Source organism: Haliotis asinina, chromosome 8, assembly GCF_037392515.1.
Source record: "Haliotis asinina isolate JCU_RB_2024 chromosome 8, JCU_Hal_asi_v2, whole genome shotgun sequence".
Lineage (NCBI taxonomy): Eukaryota > Metazoa > Mollusca > Gastropoda > Lepetellida > Haliotidae > Haliotis > Haliotis asinina.
Genome location: NC_090287.1, coordinates 14745456 through 14763865, shown reverse-complemented (window position 1 = coordinate 14763865; position 18410 = coordinate 14745456). Strand labels below are relative to the sequence as shown.

The 18410-nt window shown below is 38.3% G+C and overlaps 1 protein-coding gene across 1 annotated transcript in view; it reads left to right on the top strand.

The window, feature by feature from the left end:
- The window catches only part of LOC137293922 (neuropeptide prohormone-4-like), a 41249-nt gene that overhangs the window by 13866 nt on the left and 8973 nt on the right, over nt 1–18410 (top strand). The window contains exon 2 of the mRNA XM_067824768.1: nt 11873–12020. Within this exon, the coding sequence (XP_067680869.1) occupies nt 11873–12020 (148 nt within the window). The remainder of the gene's footprint in view (nt 1–11872; nt 12021–18410) is intronic.

Here is an 18410-nt window from a genome sequence, read left to right as displayed (position 1 = left end):
GCATTGTATCGTCATGTTTGACTCACACGTAACAGGACAATCTAATGAAGCACATAAATGTAATATGTTCATAATGTTTAACTAAATGTACACACTGACACCCACACACTCAGTAGCTGATTCCGTGGACATCTACCACCTACCATTCACATAATGACCCCTCTACTATTTACAAGGATGTTTCAACACTCATACGCCTGCATGTTTCTGACTCATCATGCCATCCCACGTATTGACTGAATTAAAAAAATGTTTATTTCAGTAAGTATGTGTACTGTGTGCCTACGTATCGCCCACGTACCCGTTGAGGTATACCCAGTCCATGCCGCCAGCTAACGATTGATTTGTCAACAGGGTTATCTGTTAAATCAGTTCGTAATCGCAACAGAGTCTTTGTGTGTTTACGGGTAATTAGTTCCCCTGGTTGAATGTGAAGCTCAGGTGAAAAACAACATACAGCGATTAACATTATTGCAGTCAAAGATCTCTGAATGTCGGCTTTATAACTCTCCAAAACTGTGATAAAATCAGCAAACAGAAAGCATGGTGATGATGTCTAATGTGTTTGCGTGCTCTGATTAGATAACCGTGCAATGTGATTTTACGTTTAGTGTTGTTTCTGAAACATTATTTAATGATGAAATGAATATTATTCGTAGGGTATGAAATGAATGCGTCTATGCTGTGATGTGTTAAGAATTCTTCATACCGAGCACGAAAAGCCGTTCATTCAAGAACGGGGATGGTTAACAAACTGCAGGATTACCGAACTCATATCCAGAGCTTTAGACCATTGATTACAAGCTTAGAACTTTCTTTTGCACATTTAGTATTCTGATGTGTCAGTTTGAGAATACGTCGCTGTGTGAGATTATAAAAAATATGATTGAGTGAATTTTAAGTCCCAACAAGTACTAATAAGGTTATGTCGTTGCAGTACTGCCAAAAGATCTTCTCCAAAGCAAATGAATATTTATTGGTTTTAGTTCTATACAGACACACCAATTTTAATACTAAACACAATTATTTTGAATTTAAACATGGGTCTGATTTTGATGGCGCTTATTACCATGTACGTCCTTTATGAAAGTGTTTAGCTACCATGGCTAAGAGGTATCATGGGCTTACATTTTCCATGATAGTCCGTGTTAAGCATGTCTTTGGGTGTTTCCGCAAATAAACACCAAAGAGGAGTCAAACTGGATTCAGAGTCACTCACAAGGCTCTGACTAACAGTGACAGTCCTGTACTGCGCTCTTTCAAATTATGGACAATAAAACAGCCAGTCCTTGATGCAAACAGATATTAAAGGTTGTCTGAAGTTTGGGTCTGGATGGTTACATGGATGACGTGTCGGATTGATCAACATCTATCAGATGATACATGGCTCACTTTCACACATGACCGAGGGCTACTGTCTGGATCCGGGGCTCCATTAACCCCAGGCTCGGGAGGTTATTGAAAACCCTCTGGTGTCCTGACCCAGTCACTTTATCATTTTTATCTGAAGACGTACACAACCATGATGGGAAAAGCATCTCATAACTTTTTTCCACGTCGAAAATAGGCTCCGAGACCTTGTGTAACATGTGTCGGAAGGCGATTCGGAGACTATGACGTCATGAGTACAACTTTTGTGACCCCTGGGGACCTGTTGTACGACCCGGGATTTATTGTTTCTGTTCACGGTTGGACATCTAATTCTGTCTTGGTCTTCCTGGTGAAGGAGGCGAGTCTCTGTACTAGAACATATTACATCTCTAGTGTGCAGCCTGTGATTACTTTATCGTCGACATCTAGGTAGCTCAAATATTTATAATGGACGAGACGTACTCCTAATGTAGCTAAATGTTCCACGGAGTAGTATGTATTTTGTCTGAGCTATTTATAGTAACTTTTGTTAGAGATTTAAGGTAGGGATGTTCGAATGGTTATAAACAACTTGGTTATAGTGATATATATGTTTTATCGTATTTGTAATTAAATCCACCACCTTCGGTGTATATAGTAATATATCCCCTACATGTAGAGTAGTAGTGACTCTAGCTTTAGCTTTTGAGAATATTCAAGCAATATCTTTATCACCAGAAATGGGCTTCAGATGTGGGGAATCAAACCCAGGTGAACTGCTGTTTAACGCCCTTTAAACATGTTGGTATTCTACGTCAAATAAATAACGCCTGAAAGTAACCTATTGTAATTAAGACTTTTCCACTAACCACTAAAGGCGGAGTGCATAGTACCACTTTGGCAGCATCAAATGAATCAGATGTCTGTTTATTGTGACTATAGGTGATCGTGAGAAAGTGGACGTACCTTACCCTATCGATTGCACAAACACATGCTACGACACGTGAAACGCTCGCTTCGAAAACACTTCAAATGATCACGCGAAAACAAATGATTGTACAGGACATGCTTTTGCCACTGGTATGTCAAATGTGGCAGTTCCTTCCATGTGCTCACTATAACCGTTTTGAGGCACTGGCTTGGTGCATATAGGATCTTTTATCTCGTATTCGAAGCAACGATCACGGGATCTTGACTGCAAAGGACGTGGCATTGAACAGTAATCTGTGAGTCCAATGTATTCCTGTCATGTAAGGCGGAGTCACGCTGTTTGCAACGGAGTAGTTTTTCCCTTCACTTAAAACCCTGAAGGAATAATCACAGTCCGGGATGCAAATATCTTACCCAATCGAGCTACATCTGTATCCGTAGGGAAGTTGGAGGTGTAACACTCCAAGAGATGATGGTTCGCTTGAATACGTGTTCTAAAAAGACGTCACTTGTTGCCTACCTCCACAAGACCCCTCACCCCCACCCCGATCTCGATCTCTCTCTCTCTCACACACACACAGAGAGAGAGAGAGAGAGAGAGAGAGATTCACGTGCGAGCATCTACCAAGTTAAGTTGTGTCGAATTACGTCACAAATTGCCTTGCTGTATGGGACCTGAACACACACATGCGCCAGTGACATTTGCCCAGCTCCATGTTATGCAACACAATGGAGAGACGCTGGGAACAGATTCTGTGTCTGCGTCAAATTTCGCCATTGTATTTTCTTGCGAAGTAGTTTCCTTCGGCACATGTAAATCTTATTACGCTGTCTGTAACCTTGGAGAAATGAGCAAAGGATTGTACGTTAATATTACATTTTCGATCCTCCCCGAACACTTACAGCGCTGGCCAGGTCTTCATTCTGTTGCCTCTCAAGTAAAGACTAAGTAAATAAGATTCCGCTTCAGTAAACTGCCTTTGGTCCAGCGCCAAGCGTGTTGTGAGGGAACAGCAGTTCCAGATCCGATGTTAAGCCGTGCGTGAAGATAGTGGAATGTAATGGTCATGCCTTTGTCAAATATAACGCGTAGTGTAATGGATGTCTTTTAATAGTTTCCTTTCATCCAGAGGTCCTTCTTCACCATTTGTTCAAATCGGACCCAGGCCAGTGTACATACATTAGACGTACATGCAGTTCGCTGTTGCATACAAAGTTCTTTACTAATGGCTGTCAGTGTGGAGATCAGAGTCGTCTTGCAACGCGTTTATCTAGCCATTACATGGCCATGTCTAACACATTGGAACATGTCTTCTTCAAGGTAGTGTCAAAACCAAATGACCCGCTGACCGTCCTATTTTAGAAAGTAACTCATGAAACTGAGCTTAGAATGAACAATTGTCATGAGTTTGAACTGTCAAGAAATGTTTCACGCATATTCTTACAAAAGTCTCCTGTTTAAATATGTACCGAAGTTATTGACACAACGATATCAAATCTTTTGCACTAACGATGCTGATAGACAAATGTGTATATCCAAGGATTCTTTATTCAGTTGTGTTTATAGAGATGAGAATGTGTGATATGACTAATGGTTATGGAGATAAGTGCCGTTATGTTTGTGTGATTCAGTCCAGTTTTGTCACACACCCAACACTCCTCAGATAACGAGTGTTTGTCCCACACATGGGATTTATAAGAGTTTGATCACAGTTATTGAATTGATTGATTTGTGCAGTTAGTATCGTTTACTCTTTGCGTTTCGTGAATGTCGCCCTATCGTCCATTTTTCAGCGACAGACTGGCACGTAAGATTACAGTTGGTTACTCTGCTCATTACTACGTATCATGGTAACCTGGTATGCTGTAATCCACTAGAGTTTCGAGTCCCTCATGAAACAATCTCATCTCACCAATTCTCCATTTCCATTTGATTACTGATCTTGAAAACACCTGAAATAGTACGATTTTGACCCTAAACTGACTTTACAATCAGACCAAAGTTATACTGCACGTGGTATCACTTCTCCTGAAACATTTTTCAAGGTGTCGAAAGCGGAAATAGAAAAGGTTATATTCCGAATATTTCAGTCTTTCCAAGTAATATATCTAACACTGTGCTGATCTATTGTCAAGACAAGGAGCTCATAGCAGACACTGGTCGAGATGTTCAACAAAGCGTGAGGAATCCCTTAGGCTACTATTATTTCTTGTTTGGCATGGAATACGTAGTGGATATCACAAAGGGTATAATTAGTCTCCCGCTCTGATATACAACAAGACATGTAGATTCTCATATTCCTTATGTTTAGAGTTCTTCCGTATGATATCATGGTATCCAGCATGCACATGAATGAAATCAGCATGCATTTAATCCATAATGTACTCATATGTGAAAGAACAATGTCGTTTAATGAACACACCTATTGATTTTTTGGATGGTGGGTGAGAGTGGATGTTGATGGGGACAGTAAAGAATCACATTAACGGGATAATTTCCCCAAAACAACATGGCAACATAGACATTATCTCGACTTTATTCAGCATATGACTAAAGAAAGTATATTTACCGAATGTACCATTTCAGTGTCGACCTCCTGCTCATGGGTTTGAGACAGGCAAGAAGTGCAACGTTTCAAGGAATTATTAAACAACTCAGAAAGGAAAAAATATCCGCGAAGAGTGGTACTTAAAAATGATGAATTGTTCTCAAGAATGCTCATTGGAACGTGGGTTCATTCAATTACATTAGAGAATAAATGTGAACCAGCATTATGTTTCATCGATGCCATTCTGTCATTCCGGCGGTCATTGTGGAAGCTTTTTTTCTCTTTTGGCGATAGCGTAAAAAGGATATATGAAATGATTTTTTGAGTGATTAATCATTGTTAACGTAGATTACTTTGGTCGTCATAAACAGTGGTATCGCCCAGCTCCAGTCACACACAAATCTGTCATAAAGTGCACTCTATTTGTGGACATATAACATGTATTAGTGAGCATCGTGGTAAAATGTGTTCATTATAAAGCCAAGTTAATTTTACCGGGGGCGTGTCAGTTTCATCTGGTGGGAAAGCCCACAGGCCACATTTGTACAAACACAGGCTGACAAACCAAGGAGGCAGAAGTCCTTCCGTCGAATCTAAGAAGAACAGACTGCAACGGCTGTGGTATATAGTTCCCCCATGTGATAGACCACCACTCCTTCATTGTCAGAAAAAAAAAAACAATTGAACAGAAATTGGTGGTCAAAACAGAGAATACATTTGAAAACTGGATTGAACCAAACAATTACAAACATTTTGAAAGTGTCACTGGGCTACAATGAGTCGTCCAAATAAAGGTTCAAAAGACGATTTTTATATTTGTAACGATTACGTCAGAATAACTGTTTCTTTTCTATTTTTCTTACCATCAGACATGGAGGTATCCTTTCATTTGCCTGGCAGTGTACTGTCCATTTAATAGTTCTATCTTTACCTCAAGCATTATCTCAAGAAAAATGTTGACGCTTATAAAATTCATGCGAATGGCCAAACTGTCAAAGTGTATGGAGGTGCGAAAAGGACACGTAAACCGGTAACATGTCCAGTAATTGAGTGAGTAGTAAACAGATGAACTGCTGGCTTCAATTCTGACCCAATCAATTATTTCAAACACTTCAACCATTGATCCGAGCAAGGCTGAAAGTACAGAAGTTCTGTCAGAGGAGTGGATATGGCTTAATTAACATTAATGTCACGGAAGCTTTACATGAGACACCGCTGATTGCTTGGTCAACAGACATCAGTCAGCACAAACAGAGGAGCCATAGTTTCAGAGAAAACATCATAGCGGTAATCTGGATTTGACTGTCCATTAGCCCACATTTTGTAGGCACAAAGCAAGGTGATATCACCGTCACACTTTTCGACCTAACTTGTACTTTTTAATTTCGTGAAATGTCTAGAAATGCGTTTCATATTGATTGTTTCGATTACTGCGATGTTCCATTGAATTTTGCGTGCAATAGTCCGGTGCGTATGAACGTGTAGCGGAAATTAAACGCTGGTATAATATGGAATACTGGCAAAGACTAACGTCTGGGGCATTCCGGTGCATCAATGACATGTTCCTGCTTTCAAGACCCCCGACCCTTCCCAATTGTCCCGTCCCAAACACACACGCTTCAGTAGTCCCTGTCTGTTACACAAGCTTAGTTAACGCCTTCGGCTCCCTTCATACCAGAGTAACTCTCAATATGGCATTGACAGGTGAATAGTGAACATTGATCCTACTTTAGGGAGCGCCTGTGTGATTATTTGATTAAAAATCTATTCCATCACATGATGCGGTCTGTTAGACACCTGAGGATTTGTTCTACTAAGCTTTGTATTATTAATTGTAATCATACATTTTCATATTTCAAAGTTCCTTATAGTCTTTCATGGAATTGCAAAAAACAACATTCAGATGATGTGTTTAATGTCTAGGGCGTCTCATCATTGGATGGATAAAGGATGCGATACTAGAAAAATGCATGTTGGGATATATGAAAGAGAATCACACGAGAGGATGGCACATTTTGATATATGGAAAAAGACACGCATTGGCATTGCATATTCTGATATATTAAAGTATCACACCCGAACACTACATATGCCGATATAAAGAGATGATATGCCTGAGGTTTTCATATTCCGATATATAAAGACTCACCTGGCATTGAGCACTGAGCATTGTATATTCAGATATATGGAAATGACATGCCTGAGAATTGCATAATGAAAGCATCACACCTGAGCAGATAAATATTCAGATATGCAGAAGGATCATGTCTGAGCATTTCATATCCCGGTATATGTAACAGCCACACCTGAGCATTGCATATTCACACACAGGGACAGAAATAAAGGATCACATGAAAGGGCAAGTGTTCCTTTATTTTTTTCCAGGTTTCTTCACAAGCTTTGTACTGCATAGGTTGTGAAAAAAATGGTAAAAAACAAGGAATATTTGTGCTTTCATGTGATCTCTTATTTTTTCCTCAGAATATTTCCATGCGTCTTGTCTGAGCACTTCATATTCTGAAATTCCCATCTGAAAACAAGTTCAGTTCGAAAAAGGAACTTTGACTCTGACTGTTTTCTCATGATGCCCTCACTCTACTGACCTTTTCAGCTGGATCACGAATTTTACCATAATGGTTTATTCACAAATACAAAGACGTATTCGTATGTTAACAACAATAGGATCAAACACTGCAGATGATTAAGATTTATTGATAGCAATGTACGATCTTTAATTAGCATAACATCAGATAGCTTCTGTTTCACTTTTGCCATCTACCCATGTGGTGATTAGCTGCTATAAATATCGTTGGTCTCATCTGGGTGTAAGGGACAGAACTGAAAACACCTGCGTAAGAGATTGTGTAGCTACTTCTTTGCTGACGGAAATCAACTTTATGTCCCTTTGTATGTTTTGATTTTGAAAGCATTTTATTCTTCAAAGAGAAGCCATCTGATTTTTCCGCTTTTATTTCCTTGTCATATATCTAACATAACATTTGATCTTTTTAGTGTCGTGCTGTCATCCATCGATAAATATAACTATATATTTGTGAAATGAATTATAACGTGGCCAAAACCTGATTGATTTATTAAAGAAAGCTGACATCAAAGACAGGCTGTATTAATGGATCTTTTTAAAAATTATTTAACTCTAACTACCATCAGTGCAGCAAACGCTCTTTCAGTTCTATATTCACAAAAGAATGTCATACTGATGACGACCTACTTTTATGGGCAATGTCCCAAAACTACTATATCTCAAAACTACTCCATCCTCGGTCTGACAGCTGTGAGAAGGCAATCTTTATCCTGCTAAGACAGATCAGTTACTTGAGTATCACATGGGGATTATAACAAAATTACATCGGAAAAATGAAAAATCCCAAATAATGCTGTAGTGTCAAGGATGGGAATGTTTCAGTGGACTGGCAAAATCAGTCACATTTCTCGGGTGTTCTTCCGCTCTCGGTGAATGTGGTTGTCCAGTGTGTTAAAACTCTGTTCAGTTTGGATTCATTACTCATCCAAGTATTCTCGCACGAGAAAGTTTAGAAAGTTTCCTATGGTGAACAAAGACGATCTTCGTCACAGTTGACTTTTGGCTGTAGCCTAGCGGTTAAAGCGTTCTCTCATCACGACGAAGACCCGTGTTCGAGTCTCAACATGGGTACTATATGTGAAGCCCATTTCTGGTGTCCCCAGCCGTGATATTGCTGGAATATTGCTAAAAGCAGTCTAAAACTAAACTCACTCACTCCCTCACTCACAGTGGACTTCCTCCTCGTTTGTCCCTAATCAGCCAGTAGTTTACATTGATTCTAGCAAGTTTTAGCAACTGTGTTTACACTTACGAATAAATGCAATTTGTTGTTTTCAGAAGTCGATGAGTGTGTTTCGGAACATTTTAAGGGATCAACACATGTCTACTCTCTTGTACCAGGAAACGTCTGTTTTGGAGATATGCTTTCCTCTAAGCAAACTAAAGTGGTAGCTGTTCAAAGTTTCTGATGTTTTGGCTTTATTTTAATGTACCAACGTGTTCGTTTTACCAAACCGAAATAGGATTGAAGAAGCTACGACTGTTTTACTTACTTACTTTAAGTACTACACACCTGACACATATACCATATTGGAAAGGGTGATACTGTTCTGTATTTTACGAATCCTCCATAAAGCCATGGTCATCCTCGGTACATGCTGTCGTACATCAAGATTCAATTAACAAACTCATATACAGTCTTGATATGTTCGCATGCCTGTTACCAAAAGAGAACATCCTGATATTGGCTTTCCACTTAAGAACATAAAGAGCGAGAAAGGTATTTTCATGGCGCCCTGTAGCTGTTTGTTTCCGAGACGTCGAGTATTGATAACTGGTTTTGATCATTGTATCTTTACACATGGCTCGTTTGCAATACTGGTCTTCTTACGTTTAACATCACAAAACATTCAATATCGGACGTCTGCTATGTAAACGTACATAAATACATAGAAAGCCTAACATAATTTCCCACTGTTGTGAAAAATCGATCGTCTTAAGAAATCAAGAGACGAAGATACATCGATGTACGACTGGAAGTAATGAATGCATCTGATCAGCTGCCGGCTTGGGGAATGTTTATAGCTTAATCCTAATGAACCCCGAGGAAAAGACTTGGCGTCGTTTGCTGTTGATATCCAAATGTTTCTGGTTTTATAAAGCTGTGGTCATGCCAAATGTCTATATAACCGTGAACTGAAAAGAGTCACACCCCAAGGGAATCCCCAGAAGTTGTGAGGTTGAACGGAAGAGGAGGTCCATGACATTAGAGTTAAGCAGATTTGAATTTTAATCATAATTTTCGAGCTGGAAGAAAAATGAATTATTTCGTTATGAGCATCTTATGAAGACTATTTTCATACAAGAACGTATCGTATATGAGAATTATTACAGTCAGACACTGGGCTGATGTTGAAAGTTTCATTGCAATATTTCAGACACTGAGAGAATATAATCTATTAGACTGTTGTTGAATGAGAATGGTCATGCGTGGCATATGAATGTACAAATGTTTTCGTGTGAATGGAGAAGGTCGGGTTACAGCGTTCTCTCGACACAGGTTCGATTCTCCTCATGGGTACAATGTGTGAAGCCCATGTCTTGTGTACCCAGCGTGATATTGCTGGCATATTCCTAAAAGCGACGTAAAACAATATTCACTCACTCACTATTTTTGCGAGTGAATGCACTGAACTAGCATTGGGTGTGAATGTTCTATAATGTTGTAGGTCCAGGATTATATCATAATGTACTTTAAGCTGGAACGAGTGGTACATGGGATTATGAGATGAAGATAATAAATGTTTAATAGTTTATCTTAAAACAAATCTTCAAAATATTGCCACAGCATGTCATTAACGAAACGTGTGTTACAGCAGAAGAGACACGTTAAACCAAACCATTTTTGTTTCTATTAAAGTAAAAATGTCCCCCAACAGTGAGTTGTATTTTCGACTTATGGAGCGAGAAGTGTCAATTTAAACGCTTTACCAATGTTGACAATAGCATAACGTTTCATGAAGCAAAGCAGTCACCAAAATGACAAGTAACTGTAATTGAACTATTTGATTCGACAATATTGCTGATCATTGGCAGCAGTTTTAGATCAGTGAAACAACCAATTTCAGTGTCTTAAGCTATGGACCAAGAACGTACAACGTCATAAAAGCACTTGCTAAGTGACTGCTCCCTACCAGTGATACGGATCGATTAAAACTTGACAACCAGGATGCAAGGTTTAAGAACCAGCATTGTCAGCCATTGTTCTCTAGCAGAAGAACCATACAGCGTATATCACCCATTGTAGCTGTGCATTAGAGACCCAGGTGCGGCTGGTCATTCCTCAATTATTCAGAGGATAATGCACAAGTGTGGTCCTAAAATTATTGACCTCCATTGTTGAATTGGGTTCGTACCAGTCCACATATGTATTATTCAATGGTAATGGTTCGAAATTTGTTTAATTCTACATATTACTGTACAAATTGGCGCATCAGTCAAAATTGGCCTCGGATTAATGCCTTTGTACCTCAGCATTTTGATGACAATTGTTTTGATCAATCTTCTTTCAGAGCTTCTTGTAAATGATGCATTATGTGGTAATCAAAGACAATCACATGACGATGTGTCCCCACATGTCAACTACATGTGTATTGGTGGCATTTTGATTGACTTCCCAAGTAATTCATGTTGCCATAAACCGAAAACAGGTTTACTTAGATTAATTAATCAGATTACTGATTCTTGATGTCATGGCCGACGTGCCCTGTGTTGCCCTGTTGAAATGAACAATATTGCTATGACTGTTTACACCTTTTCAGTGGGAATTGTTTGAAAAAAGGTGATGTGTTAAAATGGGATGCAGTTGGACTGCACACCGACGTTTACGTCTGTGAAAGCAAAATAGTGAAGTCAGTTCTCAAATAACGACGTCATTTGTAGACATAATCTTGCAATCTATAAGCAAAGCTTCATCACCATTAACTATCACACCGGTTGTATCCTGCATGACATGTTAAAGGAATGTGTTTCTTTAGATAAAAGTAAGTTTAGACAACATGTTCAAAGTTGTCATTAATAGTGAGTACGTGAGTACGATCCAGAACGCGTTCGTAGCGCTATGACATTTTCGCATGCCTGTGATAAACCGTAGAGTTACGGCAGGTCGTAAGGTTATGAATGCTTTGTGTAGCGGGTCCAGGAACAATAGGTTCCACTTCTATGTAACGGATAGAAAATGCAGATATTCCGACTATTGTCATTATGTAAACTAACGTTTTTGACCTGGAAAGGGCCTCGTTATATTGGACCTAAAACCATAAATGACAATACTCAATGCTTTCCTAAATGAATTTCTGATTACATTATTATGCGAACAACATTTGACGATGTACAATATGTTATATTTGGGATTACATATTATAACATATGTTACATCAGACCTCTTTCTTAATGTCCTTGTATAATTATAACATTTAACGATACTTTTCTTTTATTTCAGATGACTGTGCCCTTTAGGCTAGAAGTGACAGTGGTGGTGGCAGTCCTAGCATGCGCATGTTCATATGGAATGAAAATAGACTTTTCCCGACTCACACACCTTAGACGGACACCCCTTATTGCACACAAAAGAGGATCAGAATGTACAGGTAGAGAGTTACAAAATATGTTGGGTTTTTTTTGCCTAGGACATCAGTGTGTCACCAACGTCTATCAATGAGATTCTTTTGAAACGTACTTTGTATATTCCTTATGAAAATCAAATTCTTATTTGGTTTGATTAATGTATTGCAATGTTCTGACAATGTATCATGTTAAGCAAACAGTTTTTCGTTAGTAGAAAATGAGTTCATTAGAAATGTTTTCTTTATCTAGTATTTCAATATGCCACCATAACGTTCTTTTGAACCGTACTGTATATTACTATAATTAATGAAATAATCAGCATTATTTGAGTTGATTTATATCTGATGTTCTTGATGACAATGTATCACATGTTACGCAAGCAGATCAGGCATACGCTTATTGGAAGGGCACACATACATGTGAACTCGGTACACGTCATATCATTACGAGATTAGGATGATGTAGAAACCGCCCATACCCTAATTACTCATGTCGTTACAAGATTTGTTGGTCTGGCCTTCACATCTTCTGGATACGAAGCGTCCATCGCAAAACCACGTGACATACATATCATCTCTACTTATAGGAAATCATTTGAATGTCATGAGTGAGTCTGTGTCTGGTCATGACAGAGCAATGGATGTACGAACCACTGGGCACTGTCTTCATTGATCGAAATAATGTATCATGTCTCTCATTTAGCAGTTCATTGAATTGATCATGAAAATATTAATTGGTAAATTTACCCTAGCTATTCCCAAACGTCACGGCGTATAGAGTTATATCCCTCAAACAAACAAACATATTCTTTTTATGCTATTGATTTCAGTTTTGAATTGGTATAACTCCGTTTGCTTAATGATCCATTTCTTATGTGTATGGATCGACGAAAAAGGCAAATCCAGAACATGGTGTGTCTAGTCGTTATTCGTCATGTTATCTGACGTATGTCCACATTAGTCGCACGTAGCTCAACAAAGTTAATACAGAAAAGCATTAACTATTGATGTCAATTAGTGAAATAGTAGGTCAGAACTCCATCATCAAAGACCAATGCTACTTCAAGCGCATATGGTCCTATTCCCTTCATTACATCACACCATCAGTTTCAGTGGGGGAATCAATGTTTTGTTATTTGGCCATCATTTAGCTTTTTTATTTGATTGGATATTCACCAAGCTTGAGGAATTGACACCATCCACAACTGCTGTGTGGGGGTATGAAGGAAGACTTCCGAACTTTGCCTTGACCGTTTGAACATTGACAGTTCAATTGTAAAAGTGAAACGGGGGTAAATGCACAGATAAAAAGGTTGCCTTCACAGAACGGGAGAAATTGTATAAAGCCATTAATAAGAACAATCATTATTTGGTGAATATGTTTCTTTTTACATTTTTATCATTATTGCCTTTGTGACGTAAAATTTTAAATATTGAACGTTAGTGCAAAATAATACCTTGTCTTCACTACACTGTTTGGCATAAAAGAAAAAAAATAGCTATGGAAATTACATTACAAGAGCACTGACAATCAGTGGTGACACAAGGTGTTCGCGAAAAGGGAAGCGGTCAGTCATTATTATGACAGATGATACAGCAACATACAGCAAATGCGGTTCTGGTGACCTTAGCATTGTTATGCTAGTTAGGCTAGTTGGACTATCTTCAGCTATTAGCGGATGTTCCCCCAACGTCTTGCTCAGACTAACATTCAGACGCCTGGCCACAGAAGAATGTTAATCTCCAGCATGCATTCTTTCAATGGCGATGTTCCGTGTCCCAGAGGCAAGACGTGCCGTATTGGTTTGACCTTGAAACTCGTTCAAAACGAATGACAATGTCTGAAAATACTGTGGATGTTTGCTGCACAGTTTCAACTAGAAGGTGATTTCTGTTGCGTTGTGGCGATGCCATTCTAATTCATATACAAAATCTCATCAAAATCAGCACTTTCAGGTAAAATCGATTTTTTACTTGGACAAATGTGTAAGATCACGTTATCAAAACTTTTGTCACATATGTTGACGATTGTTTCAACAAAACAGGTAATTAATAGGTTTTTTAGAAATACAAATACGTCAAGGACTGGCCCGTGTTGCTTACGACTCTGTATTTGTGTCAAGACTAAAAGAACTTTGAAAACAGCTTAAAAGTGTATAGAAAACAACCAAGAGAATCTCCTTGAAATATCTTTGTACTAATAGGAATTAATAGATTGACTTGACCAGCAATTCATCAATGACTTCAGTAGAGCAAGAAGACGCTCGGCGAGGTCAGTAAGTCCATTCATTCTCGAGGTACAGAATGTTTTATGCAGACTTTTTGGGTACGCTTTCAGCAACCACGTAGTGTTCTAACTCAGCGGTACATATACATTTTGAGTATTATTATCATTAGAGTTTCTATTCAGACTATTCAGTGACAATGGTAAGCTTTTGCCTCTTCAAGGATCAGCTGCAACTAATCCTTTTAATCTTTGTGGCTCCTTTCCCGTCGATAAAATAGTATCATTGAAGGCAAGCATGAATGTAAGACGCCCTGTAAATATTAAATATACTCCTGGAAACAAATAAGGGAACACAAGAAAGTTTCTTTTATTCTTTTGCAAGTTCCTTCGCATGGTATGCATTTCGCTATTGGTGACATTCTGCAAATAAATAAATATATATATTCAAACATGTAACTAGTGGAACGTGGAACGATCAGCCATTTCTGTTTGCAAAGGTATTAGGCGACCTTTCCGCAACCAAAGCTGAACATCTCCTGCATTCCAAAAATAGAATAAGTGCAGATAACATATAATACTTTCAACGAATTTGGAATAAAGCTGCACAAAATACACCTAATTTAGACAAAGTCGCACAGAATACCTTATGGTATTCTGCCCGTTACAACATTAGCTTTTCATTGATATTCTTAAATGCAGGTAACATATTATAATGCATGGATATCTCACAGTAGATGATCCATGATTTTAAGATATACATTCGCTATGTTTTTTGTTTTAAACGTGACAGTTTTTACGAACTTACGAATGATTTTATCGAAAAAAAAACGCATTTTGCTTAAATGTATTTCCCAGGAACTGCTTTGCATCAAGACAGATGGCCTTCTCCATAGTGACAATAACAGAGTCTACGTGACATTTGCCAGACGCAGATGACTAATGTTCTTGTGATCCAACCTTCTTGAAAGTGTCCGTACTAGATTGCAAATAGAATTACATGGTAGTGTGTTTGACTGCCTTAAATCAATAGTGTATCAGAATCGATATTAATCCTGGAAATTAAGAACGACTAAAGCCGACAGACAAAAAGTGCTACTGCAGACGAAACATTGATGCGCAACATATGCAAGTAGAGCTTCTGAAAACACGCCCAAAATGGTCTTCGCTGATCGATGATTGATGACTTGATATCGGATATTATGTATAAAGAGTATATGTTTCTTGTCTGGTAGAAGCAATGTTGCCAAAGCAAAGTGCAGAAAAGAAAACACACATTCCAAAACAAGTGAGCGAATCAGTATACTTTTACTATGCACTCAGCAATACTTCAGCTACAAGACGACAATCTGTACATAATCGAGTCAGGACCAGACAATCCAGTGATCAACATCATGAGCATCGCTCATCGCAATAGTGATACGATGATATGTGTCAATCAAGTCAGCGAACGGAATCAACCAATTACTGATTAGTAAAGATCAATTCTCGCCACAGATGTCCAAGAAATCTGACATGCATATCGGAGCGCCGACCGCGGACAAAAGTGAGAAAGGAAAATAAAACCCAACCAGAATCCAAATGTCAAAAATATAGTTTGATAAATGTTATGAAATGTCATTTTACTATGCGTGTAAAATATGAACTAGTGAGTTGGGTTTTACGATGTATTTAGCAATATCCAAGCAATGTCACCATTGCGCTAACATAAGAAAAGGGCTCAACAAATTGTGCACGAGTGACCACAAGAAGGAAAAGATAAACAATGCATTGATTTCATATACGGTGACTATCAAACAATTTGTTAATTGCAAACATACTTAGCATATTTTTAGCATAATTACTCTACCTTGACAAAATTACCTTAAAAGCAATATGCTACATGCCATTTGCTCGGATACTGAAAAACAAACAGTGCTCCTATTCAATGTTTTCAGTATGCAATTACATATGATTTGTCCAGTCAAACTGTCCACCGAGAACACGATATGATCCATAATAATACCTTGTTTCCACATTTCTACTACCAGACTCAGACCTTCTGTATAAAACCTGAATATCACTTTCTAAAATTGGGCGAATTATTGCAATATAAAACCATATAACCATTATTCTAAGCCGGTTTGACATTTAAAAGCCAGCTTTAGACGGGTACTATCTATCTATATTCCGATAAAATTACCGTTGAAACCTAAACAGATCAACAAATTAGCCAAAGTGGTTATATGGAAGGGTAGTAGTCTTTGAAGCGGCAAAATTTCTATTTTATTATCAGAAGTTCTCTTTGAAATAAAGATTGTTCTCGTGCCAGGGACAACATCAGGCAGAAGTTAGAGCCTACAGTCACGCGGGTGGTTTCGCTTTACAGGAAGTAGTGTTTATTCCTCGATTTATCGACTATGTGTATTGATCTCCAATTAGAGGTAATTTTGTGATAAAGAACTTAACGCGGGAGTTTTAGCACACTCGCGTAAAACTGTGTACATAGCCTTAAATAAATACAAATATAAATAAATAAATCGTATACAAGTAGCTAGAAGTAGTTTTTTGGGGAATGGGTCAATATGTACTGTATTGTACAACGGGCCTTCGGCAAGGCGATAAATTTGGTCCTAATTTGATAGATTCGCGGAATACGTTATTTCACGAAGAGCGCCTTCGGGCAACTCAGACGGTGTGGCGGAACTGAAAGCAGAATATCAGTATAAACATCCCGGCATGTGGTTTCAGCCTGACAAGTACCTTTTAACCATTAGCAATATTGGACCCTCATCCATGCTGATTCTATTAGGTTAATTGACATTTGTTTGCTATGTTTAGTTCGTATTATGAGTGTCTAAAAGAATGAAAAGGGTGACTGAGTAACTCGAGAATATTATTTTGACAAAAAATGTTTCCCCATGAATTTAGATTTCACTTGAAAATGACATTAATTTATAAATTAGACGTAAAATTAAACGTGATTAAAATGGTTGATTGAGGTTTTTGTGATCAGAAAGTACACGTATTGATTTCATTGTTCCAATAATCAACTAAATACTGTGTCAAGGAGAAACAGTTTGTTTCCATGGTTTCTAATGCAGACAGAATCCTAAAATCATCACACTGTCACAGTGACTGTGTTTAATTACTATGCCCGTCAGGTCATTTAGTCCAGTCGTGCCCAAGGGAATCAACATGATACCCGTGTTTCGAATTTAGACAGGGTGCACGATCGGTATCGATCCTATTTGTTCGCAGTTATTTCCATTAGCACATAACCCTGCACTGCAGTAGATATGTGTATATATTCTAAAGTAGCTGTTAAGTTGGTTCATTGTCCAAACAGCATCCAGGCATTGTGTACAACTCGAGCGATGTAGGGCTGTATTTCACTTTACTAATGGATCTACCTGACGCTTTGTCAAATCAGATGATGATTGATGTGTGTTTACTTGAGCGTACCGATTACAAAGCAAGTGTAGTTACACATCTGTAGGTGAGAAACTAATGTGAGGGAACATGTATCGGTTTTATGAGATCAAATTCCAGGATCGTGATTGGCCGCCCTGTGCTGATGGTCTATACTCGAAGTATGACGAATTTCTATTCACTTTCTGTTTTCTAATTCAACGATGCGTTTCTTTGTCATTGGTTTTAGGGAACAGATTCCAGCACTCGTGAATAGACAATACCATTCGTGAATACAATTGTGCGTGTCAAATCTCATTAACTATGCACTCACTTTAATGCCTAACTAACTCGCGTTTTCTCGTTAAGCAATTTGACAAATCATGTTAAAGATAATTGGTGTCTGACAGTCACTTGCGCATCTGTAGATATGTATTATACCAATAGTGCTCTCTTGTTCTGTTTCTCAGTGTAAATTTCTTTTATGTGAATTCTGTTTTCTAATACAAGCTTACGAGGACTGGAATAGCTAATTCCCATTCTTTTGAAGACAATCGACATTAATGCCAAATTTGATACCATGTGGATATCGACCAGAGTATTATTGATTCGGTGGAAATTGTACACACGTCTATATAAAATAATGCATGCCCCAAACAAAGGCAGTCATGGTGTGTGACTTAAAAACTATGTTATCGTTCCCTCAGATTGCAATAGAAGTGGAACTATTGTGCGGAACATATAGAGAAAGCAATATGAGTGGAAATACTTCATAGATCACAGTCAGACTGCATACAAGT